The sequence below is a fragment of the Rhinoraja longicauda genome, chromosome 4, assembly GCF_053455715.1.
Source record: "Rhinoraja longicauda isolate Sanriku21f chromosome 4, sRhiLon1.1, whole genome shotgun sequence".
NCBI lineage: Eukaryota > Metazoa > Chordata > Chondrichthyes > Rajiformes > Arhynchobatidae > Rhinoraja > Rhinoraja longicauda.
Window position 1 is genome coordinate 63123563 of NC_135956.1, and position 27987 is coordinate 63151549.

Here is a 27987-nt window from a genome sequence, read left to right on the forward strand (position 1 = left end):
CCATGTCCTTCTCCACGATAAAAACAGATGAGAAGTATCCATTTATGTCCTTGCGTACATTCCCGGCTCCACATATAGATTATCACACTGATCCTAAACAGGACTTACTCTCTCCCGAGCTACCTTTTTGCCCTTAATGCAAATATCATATACTTTTGGATTCTCCTTTATCTTATCTGCCAGGGTGTTCTTGACTCCTTGCCTTCCACCTAATTTACTTCTTGGGTGTCTGCCCACATCCTTTATACTCCTCAGGAGACTTGCTTGCTCACAGCTGCATTTTACTGACGTATGCCACCTTTTTCCTGCCCAAATCATCAATATTTCTTCCGAATCTTGTTAGCCTTGCCCTTCACTCTAACAGGAAAATGTTGGCCCCGAAGTCTTCATAAGTCTTCCACTTGCCAGATGTCTCTTTACGTATAAACATCCTCTCCGAATCAACTTTTACATGTTCCTGTCAATTGTCATCAAAATCAGCCTTCCCTAGTTTAGGATTTTAAGTTGATGACCAATCCTATCTTTTTCCATAACTATCATGGAACTAATAGAATTATGGCCTCTGGTCCCCCAGTGCCCCCACTGACATACCAGCCACTCACGCAGCTCTTCATATTGCTTGAGAAAACGTTCTTGGTTAAACCTAACACATTCTGCCCAATCTAATCCTCTGGCATGGGGGTGGTCTCGGGCAATACTGAGTAAATTAAAATCACTTGCAATTACAATACTATTATTCCTGCACCCATTTGTGATTTCCCTACAAATTTGCTCCTCTAATTCAACTGACTATTGGAAAGCCAACAGTACAGTCCCGTCAAAGTAATCATCAGTTTCTTATCTCCAAATGCTACCCACATGGCCTCGATTAACGTACCCTCCAGGATAATCCAAGACCAGTCAAGATTTTGTTGAGTTCATTATCAAATGCACAAAGACAGTGAGGTACAGGTACAATGACAGATCTTGCAGCAGCATAACAGGTACATCAGTTCAGACAAACTCGCAAAGATTTATGCATAAATTACATGTAAACATTTCTAAAAGTAAGAAGACTGCAAAAATGGCATTACTGAAAAAACATAATTCCAAATAAATTGTACAAATTCCTGCAAGGCAGTCAAAAGAAAAATATTGCAAACAAACCAGACATCAGTGCAAAACACAATTAGAAAATAAAAAAAACAATCTATAATTGTGTGAGCAGTGGTATGCAATGTTGTCGAGGCAGGATTTCGGTTGTGCAGGTTGGTTCAAGTATCTGATAGTTGTAGAAAAGTAGCTGTTCCTCATTCGGTTGGTGTGGGACCTCAGGCTTCCCGATAGTAACAGCGAGAAGTGGGCATGGTGCAGATGGTGGGGTTCCTTGATGATAAATGCTGCATTCTTAAGGTAGTGGCTGATGTAGATGCTTTTGATGGAGGGGAAGGCTGTGCCTGTGATGGATCAGGCTGAATTCACCTCTTTCTTCAGCCTCTTGCATTCCTGTACATTGGAATTATCATACCAGGCCATGATGCAACCTCTCTATTGCACAAATGTAGAAATATGTTAGATTATTTGATGACATAACAAATCTCTTTGATCTTCCAAGAATATAAAGGGACTGGCTTGCCTTCTTCATGGTTACATCTATGTGCTGGACAGGTCATCTGAGATATTAATTGCCAGGAATTTAAAGCTGTTAACTCTTCGTCGCCAACCCGCCAATGAAAACCAGCACAAGGTCTCCTAACTTGCTCTTTCTGAAGCCAATGATTATTCCCTTGGTCTTGTTAGGTGAGAGGCTGTTGCGGCAGCACTCAACTAGGTGTTCTACCTCTCTTCTGTACATCGACTCATCACCACACATAATTTGGCCAACTACAATGGGGTGGTCAGTGAATTTATTGATGACATTGTTGCTGTGTTTAGCCACACAGTTATGGGTGCAAAGAGAGTACAACAGAGTGATGAGCATGCGGACTTGAGGTGCACCAGCTTTGATGGTCAGTGAGGAGGAGATTCTAGTTTAGTTTAGAGATACAGCATGGAAACAGGCTCTTCAGCCACTGAGTCCTTGCTGACCCGCACACTAATTTTATCCTACACATTACGGACAATTTACAGAAGCCGATTAAGCTACAAACCTGCAGGTCTTTCGAATGTGGGAGGAAACCGGAGCACCCGTAGAAGATCTACACAGTCACAGGGAGAACATACAAGCTCGATACATCTGTGGTCAGGATCAAACCTAGGTCACTGGTGCTGTAAGGCAGTAACTAACGCTATGCCACTGTGCCGCACAAATTTCTTCTGATCTGCACTGATTAAGGTCTGCTGATGAGGAAGTCACGGATCCAGTTGCAAAGGGAGGTACAGAGGGCCTGGTCTTGGAACTTGTGTTGAGTTTGGCGATGATAGTGTTGAACACCAAGTTATGGTTGATAAACAGCAGCGTGATGTATCTTGTCCAGATGGTCCAGATCACAGTAGAGTGCCAATGAGATTGCATCTTTTATGGTGACAGGCAAATTGAAGCAGATCCAAGTAATTTCTGAGGCAGGAGTTACCCGCGCCAGAACCAATCTTTTGAAACACTTCATTACGGTGAATGTAAGTACCATCGGGTGGTAGTCATCGAGGCAGGTCACCATGTGCTTCTTGGGCACTGGTACGATAGATACCCTTTTGAAGCAGGTGAGAACACAGAATCATGGAGGTTGAATACTAGTTGGTCCGCTAGTCCACACAGGTCTTCAGTACTCGACCATGTACGCCATCTGGGCTGGAAGCACCTTCTTTTAGAGGCCTTGGCAGGTGATTCATAAGTGGCATTCCAATCTACTTTATACTTGCTCCTTTTGCTCCACAACTAATTCCAGCACCCAGGAATTTGAAGCCCTCTCTTTACCATTTCACCAGCCACACATTTACATTTTGATTCCAATGTTCGCAGATATATGCAGTTGAAGGTAATCCAGAGTTTATGTTTTCTTTTGAGATCATGTTTCCTTCATAATCTTTGAATCTCTGTAACAATCACCCTTCTTTTCTTTGCTAAGTAATTGATTTAGCAGGTGATGCACTTTGAATTAAGTTAACTCAAAGGTTTCGTAAGCCTGCTTGTCAAATATTTTTCTTTCCGGTGAATAAAATAGTGTTTGATAATCCTGTTGACCCAGAGTGCAGTTGGGTTTTCCAGCTGCAAGAATGGGGACCATAGTGAGTCTCAGAACTTACCGGGATTTGTTTTGCATCATTTGTTTATAATGTGTTTTTTCTTATCTCCAATGGCACTGGAAGCATGCAGAGTAAGCAAATTAAAAACAACCCATTGTGGCTCAGTTTGTTTAATCAAAATGCAATAAGATTCAAGGGATCCTATTTAAATTACTCTCATTAAATTTTAATCAGCCTTTTCACTTAATGCCCCATGTGGCACTCATGAAGAAGCTGTAAGCAAGGGGTTAGCTTGCTAAATCTTGTATTTGATCCTGCGTGTGAATTTGGATTGTGAAAAAGAGAGGATTGGATATTAACTGAATAGATCTCCTTTGCAAGTGGAATGAAGCAAGGTCAGCAACTGTCAACATTTTTAAGATTTAAAATCTACACGCTGATGTGTTAGGAGAGAGTGGAATGAAAAGACGTACAATGTCTGTATCAACCACTTCTGTGAAGATGATGTTTAACCATGGATGATTGTGTTTTACATGCATATTTATCAGTAGAATGAATGGAATAACCAATGTGTAATGTAACAATTGACTCAAGTCCTTGCTTGACGTAAGGGATGCAAAGGGCCCTTGTTTCAATTGTCAATTCATATTGTATGCCCTGGTGACAGACAGCTTCAGCCCCTGTGAAATATTGAAGGACATGTTAAACTGTCTCATCCATCATTAGTGAGAACACGTCTTAGGATGGTTTAAGCTTATGGCGTACAAGCAGACAATGGAAGTACTGTCACTAGCTTAAGTGCAAAATCCAAAAATCAATATTGAAATGATGGATACGGGAAAGCTTCTGCAAGTAGGAAGGACTGCAGCTTACACTGACCCATCAATAAGTTTACGAGAGGCAAAATCAGTCTCATAACAGGTTCACGTCTTCATCAAAGCCTCTCATGTGTGGGTCTGGATTAAGCCATTGATGAGTTAATCTCTTAAAAAGCTTGAATATCCAGACCATCAAGATGCAAATAGTTCTGTCTGATTTGTTGCTGAAGGCAGTTATCCATTATCCAACTGATGAGAAAACAGTGAGATTTAGGATGAAAATTATGTTATCTGGAGGCTTGTGAGGAAAGACAGTCTATAACAATGGGAATTTGTAGAGGTAACAGATGCTGCTAAAGGTCTGCACCACTCATTGGTAGAACCACAATTGAGTTGGATATGAGTTGTGTTCATGCTGTGTTTAAGTGCTAACATATGACCAAATATTATATCTGTTCTGAACCCACTCTGGCACATCCAATGAACCCCTTACATCTGCCACATGGTTCCCAGTAACCTGTCTAATGCCCAAACAGTAATTGTTACCTATGAAGAGAAGTAGATGCCAAAGGCATTTAACTTGATCCAAAAATAACCTGCCACAGGATTGTACAACCATGCCAATTGCCAGTATTAAGACGGTGCTGTGACTTTTTTTAGTCAGCAAGTCTAGAGTCATCAAGGGAACTTGATCAGTAACCTGGATATTTTCAAGGAGGAAGGCCTATTTGTAGAGGCCATCTCTGTGAGTAGACAATAGACAATAGAAAATAGGTGCAGGAGAAGGCCATTCGGCCCTTCGAGCCAGCACCGCCATTCAATGTGATCATGGCTGATCATTCTCAATCAGTACCCCGTTCCTGCCGTCTCCATTGCTCATCCACCCATGGAAGAGTGAGTGGAAGACTAGATAGCCTAGTCTTCCACTAGGAAGACTAGTGGAAGACTAGGCTATCTAGATAGCCTCCACTAACTTGGTCAATTGGCTATGATGCAGATATAGACAATAGACAATAGACAATAGGTGCAGGAGGAGGCCATTCGGCCCTTCGAGCCAGCACCGCCATTCAATGTGATCATGGGTGATAATTCTCAATCAGTACCCCGTTCCTGCCTTCTCCCCATACCCCCTGTATTTAACTATGGATTAAGTCCGATAATTTGCAGATAGGATTTCCTAGATCCTGGCATCATTCCTAATCATTCTGTTACCTTCAGATGGAAATGCACTGAGGAAACTCCTGGAAATAGTGGAGATCCAGTTTAACTGTTTTGTATTTGATCAGAGATGCTGCTTGAACTTTAGCAAAAGAGCTGCGGAAGCTCTGTGAAAGCTCCGAATTCATTTATTTTTAAAGCATTAGGTTTTATTAAAATTACAAGATTTCCGTTACAGATATGAAATGTGTAGCCATGTCACCATTTGTTCCATGGAATATTTCAAAAAAACTCTAAGCAACTAACAAGTATGGGTTTGGAGAAATAAATGATAAATTTAAAGGTTTTCAAAGCACAGAGGTTTATGTGAGTCATAGGTCTGGGTTTCCTGCTGAATCTCTATGGCATCATGTGATTCGAGAAGGATCTTAGTAAACTGAGCTGATGTTGAAATAACATGCTACAGAGTTGGTTATCAAATGGTCACGGTGTGGTTACTGCTTTGAACCCTCGTGATAACATACACTCAGAACCATGGTCTTAATCTTTTCTGTTATGTGGTAATAAGAAAAAGAAAGATTTGTAGATTGAAGCAGCAATATGTTTTTTTTTTGCCTGGTCTCAGTTTGATTGTAGACTAGAGGTGGACTAAATGAAATACCATATGTGATTTTAATTTAGTTTTAGAGATACAGCATGGAAACAGGCCCTTCTGCCCACCAAGTCAATGCGACCAACGAGGGCATAGATGCCAAGCATACACCACTGACGTGGATGAAATATTGAGCTATATTGGTGTAGCATGGTATGACCCAACCCTCAACCAAATCTTTTATCCGAACATGTACCTTACCTGATCCATCATGTAATCAGGTCTTGTTAGGGTCAGGTTTAAAACATAGAAAGAGGAATAGTTAAGATTTGTAACTGCTGAGTCAACACATGTGCATAACTTACATGACAAGCTTTAGTTATCTGGACCTGGACAGGAGTTATCTGTTGATGCTGTTTTCTTATCTGATCCTTCAGAATATGTGGAATTATAAGGTATGGGTGGAATCCCAGCAGGGATGAATAGACTATGTGGACTGGTTTGTGTTGGTAGTTGCTATGTAAATGGTAGAATTCATGGCCATCTCAGTGCACCCAGACATTCTGTGCAGTAATAGGCGTTGCTCATCTGAAACTAACTGAAGTCACTGAGTAAAGTCAAAACAGAGATTGATTACATCTTTAGATATTATTAAGACCAAGGGATATGGGGTTGGTGCAGAAAAGGGTTGTTGAAGTAAAAGATCAGCCATGAGCAGCCACGATGAGCTGAATGGCCTATTCCTGCTTGAGTTTGCGAAGGGCACATGGCACTTTGAATTGTGCCTGCATGAAGTCACCAGAAGTGTACTGAACTCATTGGTTAACAAAAATAAAGCAATTGTCAGCATTTGAAAACAAATTGTGTTTCTGCATTTATGTCTGGCTGACTGCAAGATTCTATGTGTCTAACTGAGCCCTTTGACGGTCCTGAAATGTAGCTGGAGCTCACTTTCCTAGTTATCAGTGAAGTACGTCCATCAGGCCCAGCCAATAACAGTTCTTTGCCTAATATGCTTTAAACAACTGGCACTCTCAGCAGTGATGCCTGAGCCTCCTCAAATTCTAATGTTTAGTCACCTCAAGGAAACCGAGCCTCTCTCTGCAGACCTGTGTCTGATGTAAATGTTCTGCCATCTGGATTGCTCCCTCATGATCCCATCACAGCATGTAGTTGAGAAGCAGCCTGTTCCTGAGGGTTTTGTGCTTTGTATTCATTTTGGGATTTGGATATCATTGACCTTGTGATGGAAAGAGGTCGTTGATGAAGCATGAAGAACAGTATAGTTGGTCATGTTGTGATGTCCAGGGGGCTTGTTGATTGACTTGTAACAACCATCATTATCTTCCTTTGCAAGAGCGATGACTCCAACCACTGCACTGATTTCCCATTGATGCCAAATGGCTTCTGTTTTACCAGAACACTTTGCTGCCGTATTCGGTCAAGTGCTACCTTTATGTCAACTTAATATAAACTATCTTTATATCACTTCATCTGGAATTCAGCTCTTTGGAGCAAGCTTGGAACAAGGCTGTTATGATGATAAATGGAGCTGAGTGGTCCCGATGAAAGCCAAGCTTTGGGCCTTGGTGAACAGGTTATTCATGAGCAATACTGCTTGATAACAACGATGATGATTTCCATTTCTTCCCTGATGATTAAGAATTGAGTGATTGAGTGGGTATTAAGCAAATTAGATTTCATATACTTCATTTTTCGCAATGTCCCAAAGAAGCCAGAATATAAGTTTATTGGAACAGGTGGCCAAAGTTGGAGCATAGTCTTCAGTGCTACAGATGGAACGATGTGTTGTTCCACAGCTTTTCTTATAACCAGTCCTCTTAGCTCTGATTGCTTTGGTTTTATGACGTGCCATTAATTTATGGGCATCTAATCCCAAACCAATTGGCTCATGTGGTTGAAACTACTTCCCTAATGTAGGTGTGCACATGCACATTGACAACGCAGCCTTATCACCGTGTCTCTGACTGTCACATTGTTGTTCATCAGTCAGCATTAGATGAGTAGGCATCTCTTCTATCCACTAGAAGGATGAAAGGCCATTGTATTTCCTGTTCCATGGCTACTGACCATTTCTCTCCCTAATTGTTGCATGCTCACTGAGTTACATTGGCTTCTGTTCCAGCAATACTTTAATGTTAACATTCCTCCCTGGATTTAACCCTCTTCCATCCAATCTCTATAACCTTCCTCAGTCCCATGACCTTTTGAATTCTCTTTCTTGGTGAGTCCCTGTCTAAACTGAGCTCATTTTAAGATGTTTTCATCTAACCTCACTAGATTCTAGAATTTCCTCCCTGTAACCACCATACCTCTCTCTCCATCTTTGACACTTCTAGCAACCTATCTCTTTCGCGGTGGCGCAGCAGTAGAGCTGCTGCCTTACAGCGCCGGTGACCTGGGTTCGATCCTGACTATGGGTGCTATCTGTACAGAGTTTGTACTTTCTCCCCGTGACCTGTGTAGGTTTTCTCCGAGATCTTCAGTTTCCTCCCACACTCCAAAGATCTACAGGTTTGTAGGTTAATTGGCTTCCTATAAATGTAAATTGTCCCTAGTGTATGTAAGATAGTGTTAGTGTGCGGGGATCGCTGGTCAGCATGGACTCGATGGGCCAAAGGGCCTCTTTCTGCGCTGTATCTCTAAATTAAACTAAACCAAGTTTTAGGTCGTTGGTCTTGCTGTTAGCAATTGTTTGATTATGCCCCTATGCCTTGAGATGTCTTACAAAGTTAAACATTTACACGTGCTCAATTCTTCCCATTGTTCTTTAAGTGCTAATTGTAATTTTCCCATGACATCCTTGATTTTTTTAGCTATTAATTTACTGAGGTTGTCTGTAAACCCATTTTATAATATCACAGTCCCTGGAAACTATAGCATCAATTGCATACATCCTATTAGACACCCTGAGCAACCAAGACCATTCAATAATGTCACACATTTTTGAAATTAGCTGTTATTTTTCATAATTCATGATGTGTTTTTTAAAATCTACTAATCAACATGGGGGCACAAAAGATTTGCTTGCTTCCTCACCAAATGACTGCTTTTCTTTAGCCTGAGAGAATGATTGGCATAGTGACACATTTTCTGTTACTGATTTCATGGTTTGTTTAGCCATCGTAACTTTTCAGTGTACACTCTACTAGTAAATTAAACGTTTAAACATTGTTTCAAATTATAAGGAATTGCCGCTCATTGTTCTCTGTGTAATTTACCTTAGATGTGTACGAACCAGTTAGTAAGATTATTAAGGGGTTGGACACGTTAGAGGCAGGAAACATGTTCCCAATGTTGGGGGAGTCCAGAACAAGGGGCCACAGTTTAAGAATAAGGGGTAGGCCATTTAGAACTGAGATGAGGAAAAACTTTTTCAGTCAGAGAGTTGTGAATCTGTGGAATTCTCTGCCTCAGAAGGCAGTGGAGGCCAATTCTCTGAATGCATTCAAGAGAGAGCTGGATAGAGCTCTTAAGGATAGCGGAGTCAGGGGTATGGGGAGAAGGCAGGAATGGGGTACTGATTGAGAATGATCAGCCATGATCACATTGAATGGCGGTGCTGGCTCGAAGGGCCGAATGGCCTCCTCCTGCACCTATTGTCTATTGTCTATTGTCATAGTATAACATTGCAATATTTTAAGACTATAAATAAATTATAATTGTTTTGGAAAAACATCCAAATAATTTCTGATACAGGAAAGTCCTCCTTGCTTAATAATTCAGAGTATTTAATATAATTCAAATATTTTATTCCTTATTAAGAGATGTAGAAGATTATTTCTCATTTTGGCATCAGGGCTGAACCTATTGAAGTGGATCTCAATGGAATAAAATCAGACAGCTTCTACAAGAGATAGACTGCAGCCAAAATCATCTCCAGGAATATTTTGTAAATTAAATATGATGTTCCAGTGATCATAGCACTAAGGAATCAGACGAAATGTGTAGGAAGGAACTACAGATTCTAGTTTAAACCGAAGATGAACACAAAATGCTAGAGTAACTCGCATCTCTGGATAGAAGGAATGGGTGATGTTTCGGATCGAGATCCTTCTTCACTTATCCATGTTCCCCAGAGATGCTGCCCGACCTGCTGAGTTATAACAGCACTTTGCGTACTTTTGTGTTTTAACCAGCATCTGCACTTCTTTGTTTCTAAACCTAATGTGAAAGATTGCCGATTTACACAGTACTAATCACAATGTTTATTGGATAAGCACACAGTCCTGAAATTTCATAAATTCCAAACACTTTATGAAGAAATCCTCTGTTAATACTGTAAATGTCAGGGGAAACTCCAGAGATGGTGCCTGTCCCGAAGAGTTACTCCAGCATTTTGTGTCCAACTAAGGAACCAGATATCCTCTAGCACATGGGAAAAATAATCTAGACTTGATTATAAAGGTTGGAAAGAGTTGGGGTGAGATGACATTGTTAAAAAAATGTTCCTAATACATGGATGTGCATGCAGCCTTTTACAGTAGAAATACTGGAAAGTGTGAGTTTTTGCTTGTGTAATGGCAGGGCGGTTAATTAAATAACACATTAATTGCTAATTAGTTTTTTGCAGGAGTAAAGAAACTGGTAGGAGTCAATACAACACATTCAATATAGCTTTCAGCACTACATGTGGACGGAGGCACATCAGTATGCTCTCAATGGAAGTATCAATAATCCAGGCATGATTGCAGATGCCTCCTGCCTCCAAGTAGTGAATATCTTTGCCCTGAATGATCTTATTTGCAGCCTCCTGCTATTATGATTCTGTTCTGCTGCGGCCAAGGCTGTCTATTTACCTGGTTGTTGAATGGGAAAAGGAATTAAATACAGTGGTAATGAAGTTGTGCCATTGAGATCATTAGTTTAGTTTAGTTTAGTTTAGATATACAGCGTGGAACAGGCCTTTCAGCCCACCGAGTCCGCATCGACCAGCGATCCCTGCACACTAACACAATCCTACACAGACTTGGGACAATTTACATTCATACCAAGCCAATTAACCTACAAACCTGTATGGCTTTGGAGTGTGGGAGGAAACCAAAGATCTTGGAGAAAACCCATGCAGGACAGAGGGAGAATGTACAAACTCACAATCACCCATAGTCAGGGTCGAACCGGGGTCTCTGGCGCTGCAAGCCAGTAGCTCTATTGCTATGCCACCGTGTCTCCAAAATTGTTGCTGAATTTTGAGCTTGACCCTTCCTACCTTGCTGTTAAAGTCATGCCAATAGTGTATTGAGGTAACAAAGATCCTGGTAGACACTGGTTCGATTTAAACTAGCATCTGCAGTTTTTTTCTTACACGGGTGGCACGGTGGCACAGTGGCAGAGTTGCTGCCTTACAGTGAATGCAGCGCCGGAGACTCAGGTTCGATCCTGACTACGGGCGCAGTCTGTATGGAGTTTGTACGTTCTCCCCGTGACCTGCGTGGGTTTTCTCTGAGATCTTTGGTTTCCTCCCACACTTCAAAGACGTACAGGTATGTAGGTTAATTGGCTGAGCAAATGTAAACAAACAAAATTGACCCTAGTGGGTGTAGGATAGTGTTCGTGTGCAGGCGCTGGGCGGCGCGGACCCGGTGGGCCGAAGGGCCTGTTTCTGCGTTGTATCTCTAAATCTAAAAATCTAACAAAGATCCAGCATACCCATCAGATTTTGTTTTAAACTGTATATTATTTCAATATTTCTGGCTTTTTTTCTACATAATCCATTTTTTCTCTATCTGATTTCTCTAAATGAAATCAGCCTATAAAAACCCATGCTGTCCATTCCAAAATCGTAGATTTTAGGTTTCTTAAACTCATTCCAAAGCAAATTATTTTTTGGGGGTGAACAAATATCCTTAAAGTGAAGATTGATACGTCTTCACAAGTGTATCTGGATTATTTTTTCATATAATTTAATATATCAAAAAGGAAAAGGTTGCAATATGTCAGAAAACGAGTAGCATGCCCAACTGCCTAAGAAGTGGAAATAATATGGGAAGTCTTTGGATGGATCTTTATATGGAAGAGCATTTACAATGCAATATTTTATTTTATTTTAGAGATACAGCGCAGAAAAAGGCCCTTCAGCCCACCGAGTCCATACTGACCAACGATCCCCGCACATTAACACTATCCTACTCCAGGGCCAATTTTTACATATAGACCATGCCAATTAACCTACAAACCTGTATGTCTTTGGAGAGTGGGAGGAAACTGAAGTTCTCGGGGCAAACCCACGCAGGGCATGGGTAGAACGTACAAACTCGGAAATTGCAAAGATTCCCAAATATATTAGAATACGATTTCTTTTAGTTTTGTAAATTGCATGGATAAGAATGAGCAAATGTGAGAACCAACAGCATTTGACAGAGGAATTGACCTGCTGTGCATAGCAAACAGGAATTCAAGATTAAATGTCTTTAAACAAGGTAGGGATGAGATGGAGGATAATTAGACTAGAGGACACTGACATTCTGTTCTTATATTTTTTTTCATTGATGTTGGCATGTGCTTTGTAAAACAGGAAGTTCATTTTTTTTCTGTGTTACTGTCTATCTTATAAAATTAGCAAGATTCTCAGTACAACTTACTCATGTAAATTCCAGTTTCAATGTCCTTTTCATTCCATGGGAATTTGATGCCGGAAGGACTCAAATTTATCTTTAATTAAATTGAGATAATTTGGGACTTTAAGACACCAGAGATATGTGAGGTTAAAGAGGATAGCAATTTGCAGCTACTTAATATTTGTAACCATAATTCTTTTCTGTCTTGATGTATTTTTAAGATATGTTGCATTTTCAGGAAATTATTTTGTTGTACATTGTAGTTTAGAAATAATTTGATTATGATTTCTAAATGCAAATTCCATTTGGAGTTTACATTATTTGTTATTGCTCAGATCATCTATTTTATTTTGAAACAATATGCTTCGAAACTTTGTAATGGATAATGGCAATAGCATTGGGATGTCGACATGGGAAGATTGAAATTTGTTAATCCAACATAGGAAATCTAAAATTCAAAAAGAAAAATCATTTTTCAAAACTCCTCCTTGGAATGAGAACATGTTGATGGGGTCAGCATTTATTGGCCTTCCTAGTTGCCCGGAGTCTGTGGTACTTAGCCTTTAATTTGATGGGCCATCACAGAGGGCAACCAAATGCCAATTTTGTTGGTGTGGAACAGGGGTCAAGTAAGAATGGAAGGGTTCCTTCCAGAATGAGCCAACAGTGTACTAGCAACAGCCCAACAGTGTCCTGGGAATGTTTTTTTTCCCCCCGCGGTAGATGCTTTTTATTTCTAGGTTATACCTTAAAAATATGTAAATACTCATTTCCATGGTGCAATTTGAACAAATATTTTCTGGATTATTTGCCAGTAAAATGACCACTACACTAATCCCATCATTAATTTGAGGGGTTTGAGTGATTTGCTTTCTTTCTGTCTTCAACTCTGCAGGTTAATTGGCTTCTGTAAATTGTCTCTGGTGTGCAGGATAGAACTAGTGGACGGGTGACTTTTGGTTAGAGTGGACTCGGTGAGCCGAAGATCCTGATAGTCTAATGTAGAAAAAAATGGAACTGCAGATGCTGATTTTCAAAAATATGCTTGCATCAAGATCACAAGATCTATGTTGCAGCTTCCTTTGAGTTATTGGTAACATTTAATTCATTTCTGGAACTTAGATGTTTATAGGTAAATTATATCAATAAATAAAATAAAAATTCAAAAACTGTTTTAAAATATCTGGTCATGGACACTTAAAACAGTTTAAAAACAGAACAGTTAAAATACTAACATGGTGTTCTAGAGATAGAGCCTCAGATCCACCGAATAGGGCCTAGTTACAGTTTGTATGGAGAAACTTTGAAGTTAATGCCAGTGCCATGCTGTAATGGCAGAATGTGCCGATGGTTTCTCCAGCATTAAAATCCACAAAGACTGGGGGCAAAGTGTTGCCTGACCTAAGGGTCAGGATGTTTGTGTTTCAACCATGGACTCAACTGACCCCTCACCCTGCTGCTATGCCCACACTTGATTCAAGTTTATTTCTGATTTATGGACAGAATCATCAATGAGCCCATTTTCCCAATTTATAATTATTTAAATTAAGTTCTTTTAGTTTTGTTTGGTTTAGAGATACAATGTAGAAACAGGCCCTTCGGCCCACTGAGTTCACACCGACCAACGATCCCCGCACATTAACACTATCCTACACGCACTAGGGACAATTTACACATACACCAGGCCAATTAACCTATGTACCTGTATGTCTTTGGAGTGTTGGAGGAAACCGAAGATCTCGGAGAAAACTCACGCGCTCACGGGGAGAACGTACAAACTCCGAACAGAGAGCACCCTTAGTCGGGACTGGACCGGGTCTCTGGCGCTGCAAGCGCTGTAAGGCAGCAACACTGCCGCTGCACCACCGTATCGCCCATAATTTCTGATTTCTGATTATTTTGTTTCTCTGAAATTATTATTTGACATGTTTTCTAAATTTGGGTTGAAAAGGGGTATTGTTTTCTGAAATAATTTCCTAGTGTGGATCACAAGCTGTACTATTTATGTGATTTCATTTCATGTTGTGTTTGTTTTCTTTTCACAATTGAAGGGCCCCTTTTGGTATCTGCTGGAAGTCTCTGCTGTTTGTCTAATGTACGAGGTTATCTGTTTATCTGCACTAAACTATGCGTAGATTATGCATCCAAAATGCCACCACGTCTCTATTAACGACTTCCACCATTTTCAGATGCAGCCATCATATTGCACCAAATCCTTTGTAAAATTGTAATTTTATCATTTTAAGCTGTTATGGGTCCAACTGCTTTATTTTACCTAGACCAGCTTAAATTCATTGATTGAACTATTAAAGACTGAACTTTAGTTGGTGTCATCGGAGCGTCATGTTAATTTCTTAATTTTTGCTGCACTCAACGGCAACCAGTATTTGATAATGCTCAAAATAAATATGCCATTTGATACCAATACTGTGCTGCCTCTTAAATGTTATGTATGATAAAGTCTAACTTGATGTGTTTATAGATATAGGAAACACCTTTAGAAATTATATTTATACGCCAATTAGTTGCACACCTACCATTTAATTTCGATTCCCCTTGAGAGTGGGGAAGATTCCAACAAGGGGACATAACTTTAGAATTGAGGGACAAAAGTTTAGGGGTAACATGAGGGCTAATTTCTTTACCTGTATGGAATGGGCTTCCGGTGGAAGTGGTGGAGGCAGGCTCGATTTTATTATTTAAGAGTAAATTGGATAGGTATATGGATGAGAGGGGATTGGAGGGTTATGGTCTGAGAGCAGGTAGATGAGACTAGGTCAGAGAGAGTGGTCGGCGTGGACTGGTAGGGCCGAACGGGCCTGTCCGTGCTGTAGTTGTTATATGGTTGTATGGTTATATGGAATGATTATGATTGACCACTAGATGGTGCCAATGAACTATACAATGGTTTCGGTATCACAAAAAGCTGGAGTAACTCAGCGGGTCAGGCAGCATCTCAGCTGAGAATGAATGGGTGACGTTTCGGGTCGAGACCCTCCTTGTGAAGAAGGGTCTCGACCCGAAACATCACCCATTCCTTCTCTCCTGAGATGCTGCCTGAGTTACTTCAGCTTTTTGTGATACCTTCGATTTGTACCAGCATCTGCAGTTATTTTCCTATACAATGGGCTTATATCACCCATCTAAAAATTAAACAACAAAAAAAAGTAACATAACACTAGATTGACTGTTTTTATACAGGTAATAGTTTTTATAATAAGATTTCGCATGGTATAACGAGGGAGATTGAAAATGTGCCACGTAGCCTAGCCACTGTAATGGCTCAGGAGGGAGGTTTGGGAGTGAACCAGTTACCCAAGTGCCAGTGGTCAGTGTCATAATTGGGGATTCTGCTGTTTTGCTGATTGGGCACTCTTCGTAGACTGCAGCAGGATGAGTGCACAGAAGCAGTATTGAATGTGCATTTAGATACATGCGCACCTACAAAGTTCACATGAAAAGGTTAACACATGTGTAAAATAGTCAGAGGCAACAGGATGGTTGAGCACATTAGGGATTTATGTTTGTTTTCCTTTTTTCACAACAAAATCAAATCAAAATGTAAACAATTCAAATCATATATAATTTTTAAAAAAATGTTTGTGTACAAGGAACTGTAGATGTAGGATTACACGTAAAGGCACAAATTGCTGGAGTAACTCAGTGGGTCAGGCAGCAACCTTGGAGAACATGGATAGGTGACGTTTCTGGCTGGGACCCTTCTTCTATTTGATTGTGGGGAAAGAAAGCTGGAAGAGGCGAGAGGCGGAGCAAAGCCTAGCAGGTGATAGGTTGATATCTATACCGAGTGGAGGTGCAGGTGAGGGATCCCTGACACCAGGGGGGAACCACATTTACTAAATAAAAGAGGACACCTTGGATATCCTAGAAAGGAAAGCCTCATCTTGGGAGCAAATGCAACTGAGAGAGAGAAATTAAGAATAGGGGATAGCTTTTTTGCAAGAGGCAGGTTGGGAGAGGTGTAGTGCAGATGACTGTGGGTGTCGGTGGGTTGCCTCCACAGCATCTGCTCCCAAGATGAGGCTTTCCATTTTAAGACATCCGAGATGTCCTCTTTCTTTAGTTCTTATATGTCTAAAATCAATTAAAAAAAAGTATGTAACAATAGAGGCATGTACATTATGGAGGTAAAGTCTCTTGCTTCTTTGCCAGAAGGATGGGGAAGTCTGAGAAAAGTAGCGTGCACACACTAAATATTACCTTTGGTGTTTTGGGAGCACTTTGATGAATACTAAACCACCTCTGAAAAGTCAACAATTCTATTTTTCCAAGAGCATGATTAAACACGGGCATATGACTACCGTGTGCAGGAAAGAACTGCAGATGCTGGGTTAGATCGAAGGTAGAAACAAAATGCTGGAGTAACTCAGCAGGGTCTCGAGCCGAAACGTTACCCATTTCTTCTCCAGAGATGCTGCCTGTCCCGCTGAGTTACTCCAGCATTTTGTGTCTACCATATGAATATCCTGTTGTCTTGAGTACCTTCTTTAATATATTTATGCATGGCATCACTTTCTTGGGAAAATCTGTACCCTGCTTTCTTCTCAAACATAGATAATGAGTTAGCTATGACTCTTCTTCTGTCAGTTTTAAAGGCACCACAAATGTGCAGTATAAAAATTCTACAAGCATGAGACCCTTAATAATGTGGAAGCGTCTCTTATTTCAGGTTGTAACGTTGGAGTATGTTTTTATCTTGTTTATCCATGTAATGTATCATGACCTCAACCTGGGCACATAATTAGCACCCACAAGACCAATATTTACCTCATTGGCTGCACCCACCCTTCTTCATGGCTGATCTGCTTGAAACCATCAGAAAATAAATTATCTCCTAATGGCAAAATTGATTCCAAAATTGTCAAACATGATCAACTCACAGTACTGTTATTAGAGTTACTTCTTTCCCAAACATTTGTCCCCCACCCCCACCTCACCTATTATACTCCCATTTTAGTCCCACTAAATATTCAGTTAAAAACATGTTTATAATGCTCGAGAGACAACCTGAATAAAACAATAGTGAGAACTTATTGAGAGAGTTTATTTTATTCCAGTATGATTTACTGCTATCTTCAGTTTATCTTATTTGGGTGCCACAGCTTCTTTTGCCTTAATTAGACAATAGACAATAGGTGCAGGAATAGGCCATTCGGCCCTTCGAGTCAGCACCGCCATTCAATGTGATCATGGCTGATCATTCACAATCAGTACCCCGTTCCTGCTTTCTCCCCATACCCCCTGACTCCGCTATCTTTAAGAGCTCTATCTAGCTCTCTCTTGAAAGCATCCAGAGAATTGGCCTCCACTGCCTTCTGAGGCAGAGAATTCCACAGATTTACAGGGGTTATGGATGCGTTTTCTAAAATAAGGACATACACCTTCTTGTTTTCTCTGACTTTTTGCATTGGGAAAATATTTGACTGGCTACCAAGACAATGCATTTCACATTTGTGCAGAACAAAATATCCACAGCAAAACCTGATGTTTATGATTATTTTAAAACTTCTGTTCAAGTTCAGTCTGAAGAAAGGTCTTGACCCGAAACATCACCCATTCCTTCTCTCCTGAGATGCTGCCTGACCTGCTGAGTTACTCCAGCATTTTGTGAATAAATACCTTCGATTTGTACCAGCATCTGCAGTTATTTTCTTATACTATATTTAAACTACTTAAGATGGTTTGTATCATGTTTTATATCATAGTAGATTGGTCACATGGGTGGTAACACATTAAACCTATATGCTGGGCTGTTAGGTTGAATCCCAATTTTAGCTGACATCCCAACTTGTATATTTGCAGTTGGTGAGTTTGTCAGTCTTAGCTTGGCCTAGATTTCCTCAGGTCTACAGGACAATCTTATAGTGAGGCATTAACAGCGATCTGCAGCTCTCCAGTATATTCCTTGACGAAGGAAGCAAAATGTAGTAAAGGGAGCACAAAGAAAGAAAATCCTTATTACTGCTATTTAATCTCAATCTGCATTTAATATATTTCCATCACTTACATTTTTTTGTGCACAAATTTGTCTTTGAGTGCGATACACCTTCTAGATTAATGATTAATTCCGCTTTAAATTTAACTTTTGTTTGAATCAAAAGATCTCATTTTGGGATGACTTTAGTTATCATACTTGGAATAACCTAATTTTCTTGTCTCAGGTGATGTGGGTGTGTAACTTGTGCCGAAAACAACAGGAAATCCTCACAAAATCAGGGGCCTGGTTCTACAGCAGTGGATCAAACACAACGCAGGAGGCTGATCTGACAGAGGCCACAGAGGGACTGGTCCACACGAATGAAGAAGCGCCACAGGAAAAGAAAGCAAAACTACAGGAGCATTCCCAATTCCAAGGTCCTTTACCCTCAGGGGACATTTCTACACCAGCGTCAGACAAAAACAGACCTCAAGGGCTCACGCGACAAGATACAATCAAAAATGATTCAGGGGTGAAGCAGCATTCAATGCAGACTGCCAGTGAAATACCCACGGACAGGTATGATGCTTGCATTAAACTAAACAGTGGCTCATGTCTTTGCAAAATAGTGTCTGCATATTTTCTGTTCTTTCGCACTGGCAACTATGTAGGTTGGCAAATGTTTGAGTTTTCCCACCATCTTTATTATAGGAAATCATTAGGATGATTTCAAATTAACTACTGAGCTGGTATTCAGAGAGACATTTTCTGTCTTCGGATGAGTGAAAAATGCAGATGGGTCAATTTAGAACCCTAGCAATACCAGGCCAAAAATTAATTTCGTCAATATTATCGCCAATGTTGGATAAAAAACCTGTTGCTTATTTTGTACGAAATTATCTGGTTAATTACATAAAAGAAAATTGAGGAAATAAGTTGCAAACACTGAAAAACTGTCCTTATGCATACTAACATTCCCTATGAAATGGCCCGCTGATGTGTTTTGAATGTCACTACTGGTGCAGACTGGACCTCAAAAGAATGTTCATGATAATTAATTGTTTGCACTGGCATATCTAAGGCAACATTTTATCTATTCACCTGACCAGTGCATTAAGCCCATTATTCTAATCATTAAGAAAGTGTCTTTCCTATTTTCTTCCTTGTATGTTCAGTAATGGGCGATGTTGTTAGAAATCTAAGCTGAGATAAAATGCGAACATATGAAGACTACAGTTATATTTTTGTTCCATTGCACAAACAAGATTAAAAAAATTATTGTCTAGAAAGCTAAATTCAATGCGAACTGCAAAGAAGTGGAAAATATTCCCATGAGTTTATTGGATTTGTGTTTGCTTTTTTTAAAACTTAATGATTTTTGAAGAGAAAATGAAAACATCCAGTTTTATGACCTGCCCTTTCCCCCTTTTCTGAGTTTCATTATTTTAAGAAGAATTTGCTAGTATCATTCCTAACAGTGTGAAGTGAAGAGTAAAAATACTGCAGATGCTGGAAATCTGAAATAAAAACGAAAAATGCTGATACACTCGGCAGGGCAGACAGCATCTGTAGAAAGTGAAACAAAGTTAATGAACGAGGATCGTTGGCTTGAAGTGTTAACTCTGTTTCTCTGATGCTGCCTCGCCTGCTGGGTATTTCCAACACTTTCTGTTTCTATTGTCGTACATGAAATGTTGGCGAACTGACTCCACGAAGCATTGACACATTATTGTCAACTTACAAGCCTTTTACTTAGAATTGGGTTTGAGCTAGCTGGCGATGTGTGAAGCATTGAACATCGTGGAGAGGAAAGAAGCAGTGGTGGTCTATCAGACCTAAACAGTTAGCTGGTCATTGTGGAGCAGTGGTGTAGTCTAATGCCGTTGAATCACTATCTTAGTAAACCTTTTGAATCATTTTAGTTTTGTAGCAAGTAGAGACTAAACAAGGATTTCACTTTTCAAGGTGCAGGAGGACACCGTAGAAATTCAGTTGCAAAATGCTGTTTATTTCAATGCCGTGCGTAGGAATTTCTTTTTTGCATCGAATTTCAAGTCAAATTTGAGTCAATTGAACACCTCTGAGTCTGGTGCCTGTGTACCTCGATGTGATTTCTGCATCAACCTTCACTGCCTGTCTTCCAAGGTTAGTTTGAAGTGATGCTGAAAAATTTGGATTGTATTTTCTTTGAGCTCCCTATCATCAAATACCTATGCTTTTAATTGAGATATGGTGTCAATACATATCTCATTACATAAGCCGCCACAGTGGTGCAGTGATAGAGTTGCTGCCTTACGCATGCAATGCAGTGCATGCAATGTAGTGCATGCAACGCCAGAGACCTGGGTTCAATCCCGATTGCAAGTGCTGTTTTTATGGAGTTTTTACGTTCTCCTCGTGACCGCTTGGGTTTTCGCCGAGATCTTCAGTTTCATCCCACACTCCAAAGACGTACAGGTTTGAAGGTTAATTGGCTTGGTGTAAATTGTCCCCAGTGCGTGTAAGATAGGGTTAATGTGCGGGGATTGTTGGTCAGTGTGGAGTCGATGGGGCGAATGGCCTGTTTCCATGCTGTATTTAGGGCAGCACGGTGGCGCCGCGGTAGAGTTGCTGCCTTACAGTGAATGCAACGCCAGAGACCCGGGTTCGATCCTGACTACGGGTGCTGTCTGTACGGAGTTTGTATGTTCTCCCCGTGACCTGCATGGGTTTTCTCCGAGATCTTCGGTTTCCTCCCACACTCCAAAGACATACAGGTATGTAGGTTAATTGGCTTGGTAAATACTTTAAAAAAATGTCCCTAGTGGGTATAGGATAGTGTTAATGTGCGGGGATCGCTGGTAGGCACATACCCGGTGGGCCGAAAGGGTCTGTTTCCCCGCTGTATTTCTAAACTAATCTAAACTAAACATGAAAATGTTTTGTAATATCTTCTGCATATAACCTGCTTATATACAAAATGGTGTTTGGTTCTTCATGCTCATGTCAGATCAATTGACATTCTGTTTTAATAATGCGCAGATTGAAGGTTTCATTTTAAGTGCAATATGTCGGGTGTTCATTCTGCACCGATCAAGGAACAATGCTTTAACAATCAGGAAACAAAAATTGTTGTAGTTATTAGAGTAAGTTTTTTCATTGTAAATCCTATTAATTTTGGGTGGAAAAAAAATGCTACTTTAGATGTTTTTTTGTATTGAAGTCATTGAGTCACGTTCCTTGGCCATTGAGTCTGCGCCCACCATCAAGCGCCTTTTTACAATAATTCCACTATTCTCTCCACATTTTCATCAACTCATAAGGTCATAAGGTCATAAGGTCATTAGGAACAGAAGTAGAATTAGGCCATTTGGCCCATCAAGTCTACTCCGCCATTCAATCATGGCTGATCTATCTCTACCTCCTAACCCCATTCTCTTGCTTTCTCCCCATAACCTCTGACACCTGTACTTATCAAGAATCTATCTATCTCTGCCTTAAAAATATCCACTGACTGGGCCTCCACAACCTTCTGTGGCAAATAATTCCACAGATTCACCACCATCTGACTAAAGAAATTTCTCCTCATCTCCTTCCTAAAAGAACGTCCTTTAATTCTGAGGCTATGACCTCGAGTCCTCGACTCTCCCAGTAGTGGAAATATCCTCTCCACATCCACCCTATCCAAGCCTTTCACTATTCTGTATATTTCAATGAGGCCCCCCCTCATTCTTCTAAACTCAGGCGAGTACAGGCCCAATGCTGACAAACGCTCATCAAAGGTTAACCTACCCATTCCTGGTTGGTAACTCCCCATAGGTTCTACCGCTCACTTACAGACAAGGGGTCAATTAACCTACCAACTTTTTTCAGTTTTCTTTGTGTATTCTCTTTATTTTGTTGGTTCTGCGCTAACATAAAAGAAGATGGCACATGGCAGGCAGCACAGTGCTGCAGCAGGTAGTGCAGCTCTCCCACAGTTTCAGTCACCCAGTTTAGATTCTGTCCTTTGGTACTCTTCACCCTGTGACCCATGTGCGCTCCACCCAGATACTCTGGCCTCCTCCCATATCGCAAAAACATGTTGTTAATTAGTCACTTCATCTCTCCAGCTGTAGTCCTGCTGTTTTGGCCCTCTGTCCCTTCAATGGTATCTACATCCAGAGTTCTCAGAGCAACCACACTGTCAATTTTGCAGCATTTTTAAAGAAATACGTGTGACATTTGCCGATCAGTGATATTGATATTGGTATTGGTTTGTTTATTATCATTACGGGTGCCGATATAATTTAAAAATTACTACAAATGAGTACAAACAAGCAATATACAAGTATAATAGGTTGTGCAGGAAAAAAACCCATACTGCAGAATATAGTGTCACAGCACACAGAGAAAGTGAAGATTAAAAAAAGTGCAAGGTATGTAATGAGAGAGGTTGGGAGATTGGGGCTACACCCTTAGTTTATGAGATTGATTCAGTATGCTAATAACAGTAAGGATGAAGCAGTTTCTGAATCTGTGGTATGTGCTTTTGGAGAGGGGAGAAAAAGAATGACCAGGGTATAAAAGTTGTGCTTGATTATGTTGGCTGCTTTTCCGAGGCAGTGAAGTGAACACGAGGAGGATGGTGGGGGTGGGGGGTGAGATGATGTGTGTTGGTTTGGGCTGTATCCTTAAATCTCTGCAATTTTTTTCTGTCTTGGGCAGAGCAGTTGCCAAACAAAGTTGTGATGTATTCCAATAGAATGCTTTCAACAGTACTTCTGAAGAAATTGGTAAGAGTCATTTGAGACATGCCACATTTCCTCATCTTCTAAGTAGAGACACCAGTGTACTTTCTTGACAATGGTGAACAGTGTGCGTGTGTGACACACTCCTGATTTTATCATCAAGTAAGTTCATTATGGAACGGTGGCTAGTCCGGAATGAAATATGAATGCATCTACAGTCCCAAATGGCAAACTGGAACTGTACAAGACAGAATTAATTCCTCAAGAGATGTTAGCATTTTGAAAAAATCATATTTCCCCTCTGTTTTGGATGTTGCGTGCAAGAAACTTTCTCTCCTTCCCCTGTTGTGGAAAATATCTGGTGATGGCACAAAGTGGAGGCAGGCAGATCATCAGAATTGTGAAACAATTAATGATAGTGGAAAATTACTGCATAATGTTATAGCTGGTAGAGTCAATGCATCACAATGCTGGTGACCCAGTGCAATCCTGACTCTGAGTGCTGCCTGTGCAGTCTGCGTATTCTCTATGTAAATGCAGGTTTCCGTAGGAATGTTTTAGTTTGTTCCCACATCCCAAAGATGCTCTGGTTGGTAGGTTTATTGGCCACTGTAAATTGCCCCTGGTGTGTAGATGAGGGGGGAATTGATAAGAAGAGTAAAGAAGAGGGAGAATAAAAAAACCGTAAATGAGTTGATTCCAAATAAACATAGAAACAGGTTATTAAGTATCTGCATGATAGCACGTTGCTATTTTCATTGTAATTTATTAATTATTGCAGGTATTGGCTTTTGTAAAAATGCAATAGCAATAGGTTAAAAACCTGCAACACCCTTCTCCAAATGCATGCACATATACGTGCATATATATATGTTATATACATGTTATATACATGCACATCTTCCCTCCCTCCCTCCCTCCCTCCCTCCCTCCCTCCCTCCCTCCCTCCCTCCCTCCCTCCCTCCCTCCCTCCCTCCCTCCCTCCCTCCCTCCCTCCCTCCCTCCCTCCCTCCCTCCCTCCCTCCCTCCCTCCCTCCCTCCCTCCCTCCCTCCCTCCCTCCCTCCCTCCCTCCCTCCCCCCCTCTCTCCCCCCCTCTCTCCCCCCACTCTCTCCCCCTCTCTCTCCCCCTCTCTCTCCCCCTCTCTCTCTCCCTCTCTCTCCCCCTCTCTCTCCCCCTCTCTCTCCCTCCCTCTCTCCCTCTCTCCCTTTTTCTCTCGCCCCCTGCTTCTCTCTCTCATTCTCTCTCTCCCTCTCTCTCTCTCTCTCCATCGCCCTTTCCCTCCCCCTCTCTATTGCTCTTCCATTTATTTGCCTATTATTCCGTTTGAGATATACCTTACAGACGAGAAGGCGTACTGTATGTTCTTTTCCTTTTCCATAGCGTTTTCCTCCTCCCTTGGTCTGATTGCATCTTGAGGCCTGATTGTTGGGAGTCAGATGTGCTTGAATTCCTGATGAAAGCATCTAGCTTGTGTTTGTTTAATAAGCATTCAGATATTAGAAATCTGTGACTGCTCGACGCTGCAGCTGGGAATGGGGAACCCTCACTGCTGCAAAGCATTATTGCTACAGTTAGTAATGGTGTTTAAAATGCTTAGCTTCTCTGGCTGAATTAGCGGGTGGCGTCTGAACAATTAACCATTGACTGGTGTTCATCAAATTGTAGTTTTTGCACAGGTCAGGATGGTTCAGGCATGTGATTGGCATTTTGGCATTTGATGTTACAAATGAGATAGACGGCTTCACAGTATATAGGGGTAAGAGCTGAAAATGCAGTTTGAAGCACTGCGTCAGTTCTGCAGCTCTGTTTTAACCAGTTTAAATAATGTTTTCTCAAACCAACATGACATCCTTCTCCAAAATGAGCTCTTTGAACAAGCTCTAAACAACCTTGGGTGAGTAAATCACTTCTCATGTAATTGCAGAAGACAGCATAGGTCTTGTTTGAAAATTCCCATCCCTGAAAATTAAACTCTTATTTGATACAGTATTTGAAAATGGAATTGGTAGAAATTAAAAAGTTAGAATACTGTTTACACAAATGGAAGGAAGTAGCCTTAAACTAATCAGATTATAAAGAATTGAAAAGAAGAAATTTAAAATCTGTATTGAGCTCATTAGGAATTCTAAGAGTCTTTATCTAATTACCATTTTAATGTTTAAACTTGACTGTGAGATGATCTTTGAGTTGTACCTTTTTTTATCCTCAGAACTAATATTGTTTTCAAGCTAGAATGTTATCTTTAAGTATTGAGGGCATGATTGCAAGAAAAGTCAGAACATAACTTTAAAAAAAAATGATATTAATTTCATTGTTGGCAAACTGTAACTATAGTATGGCCTTAGCATGTGGTATAGAAAATAGTAAACTCTCTTTATGGATGGTCTTGATGCGAAATATTTATTGCAATTTTTCAACGATATCGTTATTTAGGAATGCATGTATTAGTTATAATTTTAAATATGTCAATTATAGTTTTTTCCTGTTTTTATGCATTTTTGTTTAATGATTCTTGCAAGAAATTGATATTGAGGGGAATCAATATCATTAAAAAAAATCCATGTAAATAAAACATTCTCAAAATCTGCAATATGCACATTTTTTTGAAGCATAATTATGCTGGGTTGCTCGTACTGCTGCTTTTGGAAAGTGCACAGGGACTTGAACAGGTGCAGTTGATTGCATTGACAAGATTCTTTCCCCTCCTCCTCCTTGCTGCAGGGAGACCTCTGGTAGCAATGAATCTCGTAAATCTTGTAATCCACTTTAACAGTCAGAAAACCCAGGTAGAGAAACAAAGCTTACGTCAAATCCAAATGACCAATGTTGGAACATTTTGAAAAAAAATAATAACTGTCAACAGCTGAAACTGAGTAAATGATCAGCGTTGTGGGCAGTGGTTCTTCTGCCCACAATGCTGTTTGGTTAGTGTGTGTGGATGTTTAGGGTTTCTGGTATGATTAACAGGCTACCAACTATTAAGGAAACTGAGACTTCTGACTGCAGGTACTTGGTACATTTCAAATTAGTTGTTTCAAGAACTGATCACTTTTCTGGTGTTGGATTGCATTGGTTGTGTAAGTTCTGCCATAGTATCAGGTAAAGGACTACAGAGTGTATTTGCAGCCAGGTACTAGGGAGACCATCGGAGATCTAAGGTAAGAATGTTCCATTTTTAAAGTTTCTGTTGAAGGTTTGTTGGATAGTCTCTCTGTCTAGTAAATTTAAAACATTTTGTTTTTATAATCATTGGATAATATTTGATAATGTAAGTATTAAGTTGCAGTTAATGCCACTTATGAACACTGTAAGAAACGTGTGTAAAAGTATTAAACTGGATAGTCACTGTTTTATTTATTTAATAAGTGCCATGCATTAGATGATGCTGCATATAAATGCAGATTAAAGAATGGGAGTTTGGATATGAACTTTCATTGTTTTCCATTGCAAATATTTTTAATTTTGATGTGTTTGTGTGTGTGTGCGCATATATTCCAGTTAATTTATTTATGAAACTGGTTAATGGAGAAGGGCAGAATACATGCGCTTGACGAAGGTTGCTACAGTTATTTATAAACTAAAGGTTTGAAGCCTGTTTTTCCAGTTCAGAGAGATGAAGTGAGAAATTTGCAAATTGATGTGACATTAGTTTAATATCTTATAAAGACACATCCAATGTGCAATACATTATTAAATGTAGCTTCGCTATGACAAAACAACTAAGACAAAGTCAGATTGAAACTGTGAAAAGCTCGATTGTAAAGAAATCAAATATATCGATGCTCAGCAATAATACATATTTCCCAGTGTAGGATCATATTCATAAAATAAAGTTTCATTTACATTCTACAAGCAGTGGTGTTTTCATTGTTTTCAGAATGTAAATGAAACTTTATTTTTAAAAGTATGACTTGAACCAATCATGAATAATATCAAATATTTTTAAGTCAAGTTAGAAAGGCAAGTTTAGGCATAGATTGTAATCTAACAATCTAACCTTTATAATTTGCAGGTAACATTGAGGTCAGGCCTTGTGTCAATTAGTTTAGAGTTTAACGTTGCATCATTCCTTGAAGCAGTAATCAACTGTTTGCAGGTGTAGCTGACGTTAGGTAACCTGACACTGAAAGGGAAATGAGGATATTATAGATGAAAATACTTATATAAAGCTAAGTTTATTTTAGACCAAATTCAGTTGCCCGCTTGCCTCAAAGCATTCTTATTTTTATCATCCGATCTCTTTTGTAATTCAGGGTTGAGGTTGAAAGCGATTAAGACGATGGGCCCAAAACCTTTCTTCTGGTATACATGGATTTCCACATTTCACTTAATAAATCTAAAGATTAATAATTTTCACTTAATACATCTTCAGAGTCCATCCAGTGCATTGTCTGTCTGTGTAAACTTGTACTGTAAGGAGCACCTTTACTGGCTTCTACTCGCAGACAGAAAACATTTGTGCGTATAAGGCTAAAAAAGATAAATCCTCATGAGAAGGTGATTGCCTTTTTAGATGTATACAAACACAACATGAAACAATGGAAATCATAAAATAGTTGCTTTCATTGGAATATAGTGACATGGTTATGAAATAGTAAATGTATCTGATCACAAATTGGACCCCATAAAGTCTGATTTCTATGAGCAAAGTTGTAAAAATGATTTAGCCTGGGTTAGATTGTGCTAGCAATCATGAACTCAGTATGAAATTATGCCAGTTGAGAAGTTGGTCTGAACACATTCAACCCTTATTCACCAGAGCTTACCTAATGTTTTCCCAACATGAGCTCCAAATGTTGTGCACCAGGCATTTTTTTTTACCTTAACAGCATAACTTGGAGCTGCCGGGTGCAACTTCCAATCTTAATTGACCAGTTAGCGTACAGCTAGAGGTACACTGTGCTTGGTTGTTGCACATGTCTCCTTAAAGGACACTCTGCTGCCATCAGAAGACTTGAATGGAAAGGTGTTTAGGTTAATAGGTACTGCTTTCCTCAATGTTTAATAACTGAAATGCACATTCAGTGAAT

General features: G+C 40.0%; 1 protein-coding gene across 29 annotated transcripts in view; it reads left to right on the forward strand.

The window, feature by feature from the left end:
• rims2a (regulating synaptic membrane exocytosis 2a) overlaps window positions 1-27987 on the forward strand; it is a 711765-nt gene that overhangs the window by 224597 nt on the left and 459181 nt on the right. For 25 of the 29 annotated variants that reach the window (XM_078397872.1, XM_078397861.1, XM_078397867.1 and 22 more), the window contains one exon: window positions 18491-18825. In XM_078397872.1, the coding sequence (XP_078253998.1) occupies window positions 18491-18825 (335 nt within the window). Of the gene's footprint in view, window positions 1-18490; window positions 18826-24573; window positions 24852-27987 lie in introns of those variants that run through there. The other 4 variants (XM_078397868.1, XM_078397869.1, XM_078397870.1 and 1 more) reach the window with 1 other exon arrangement.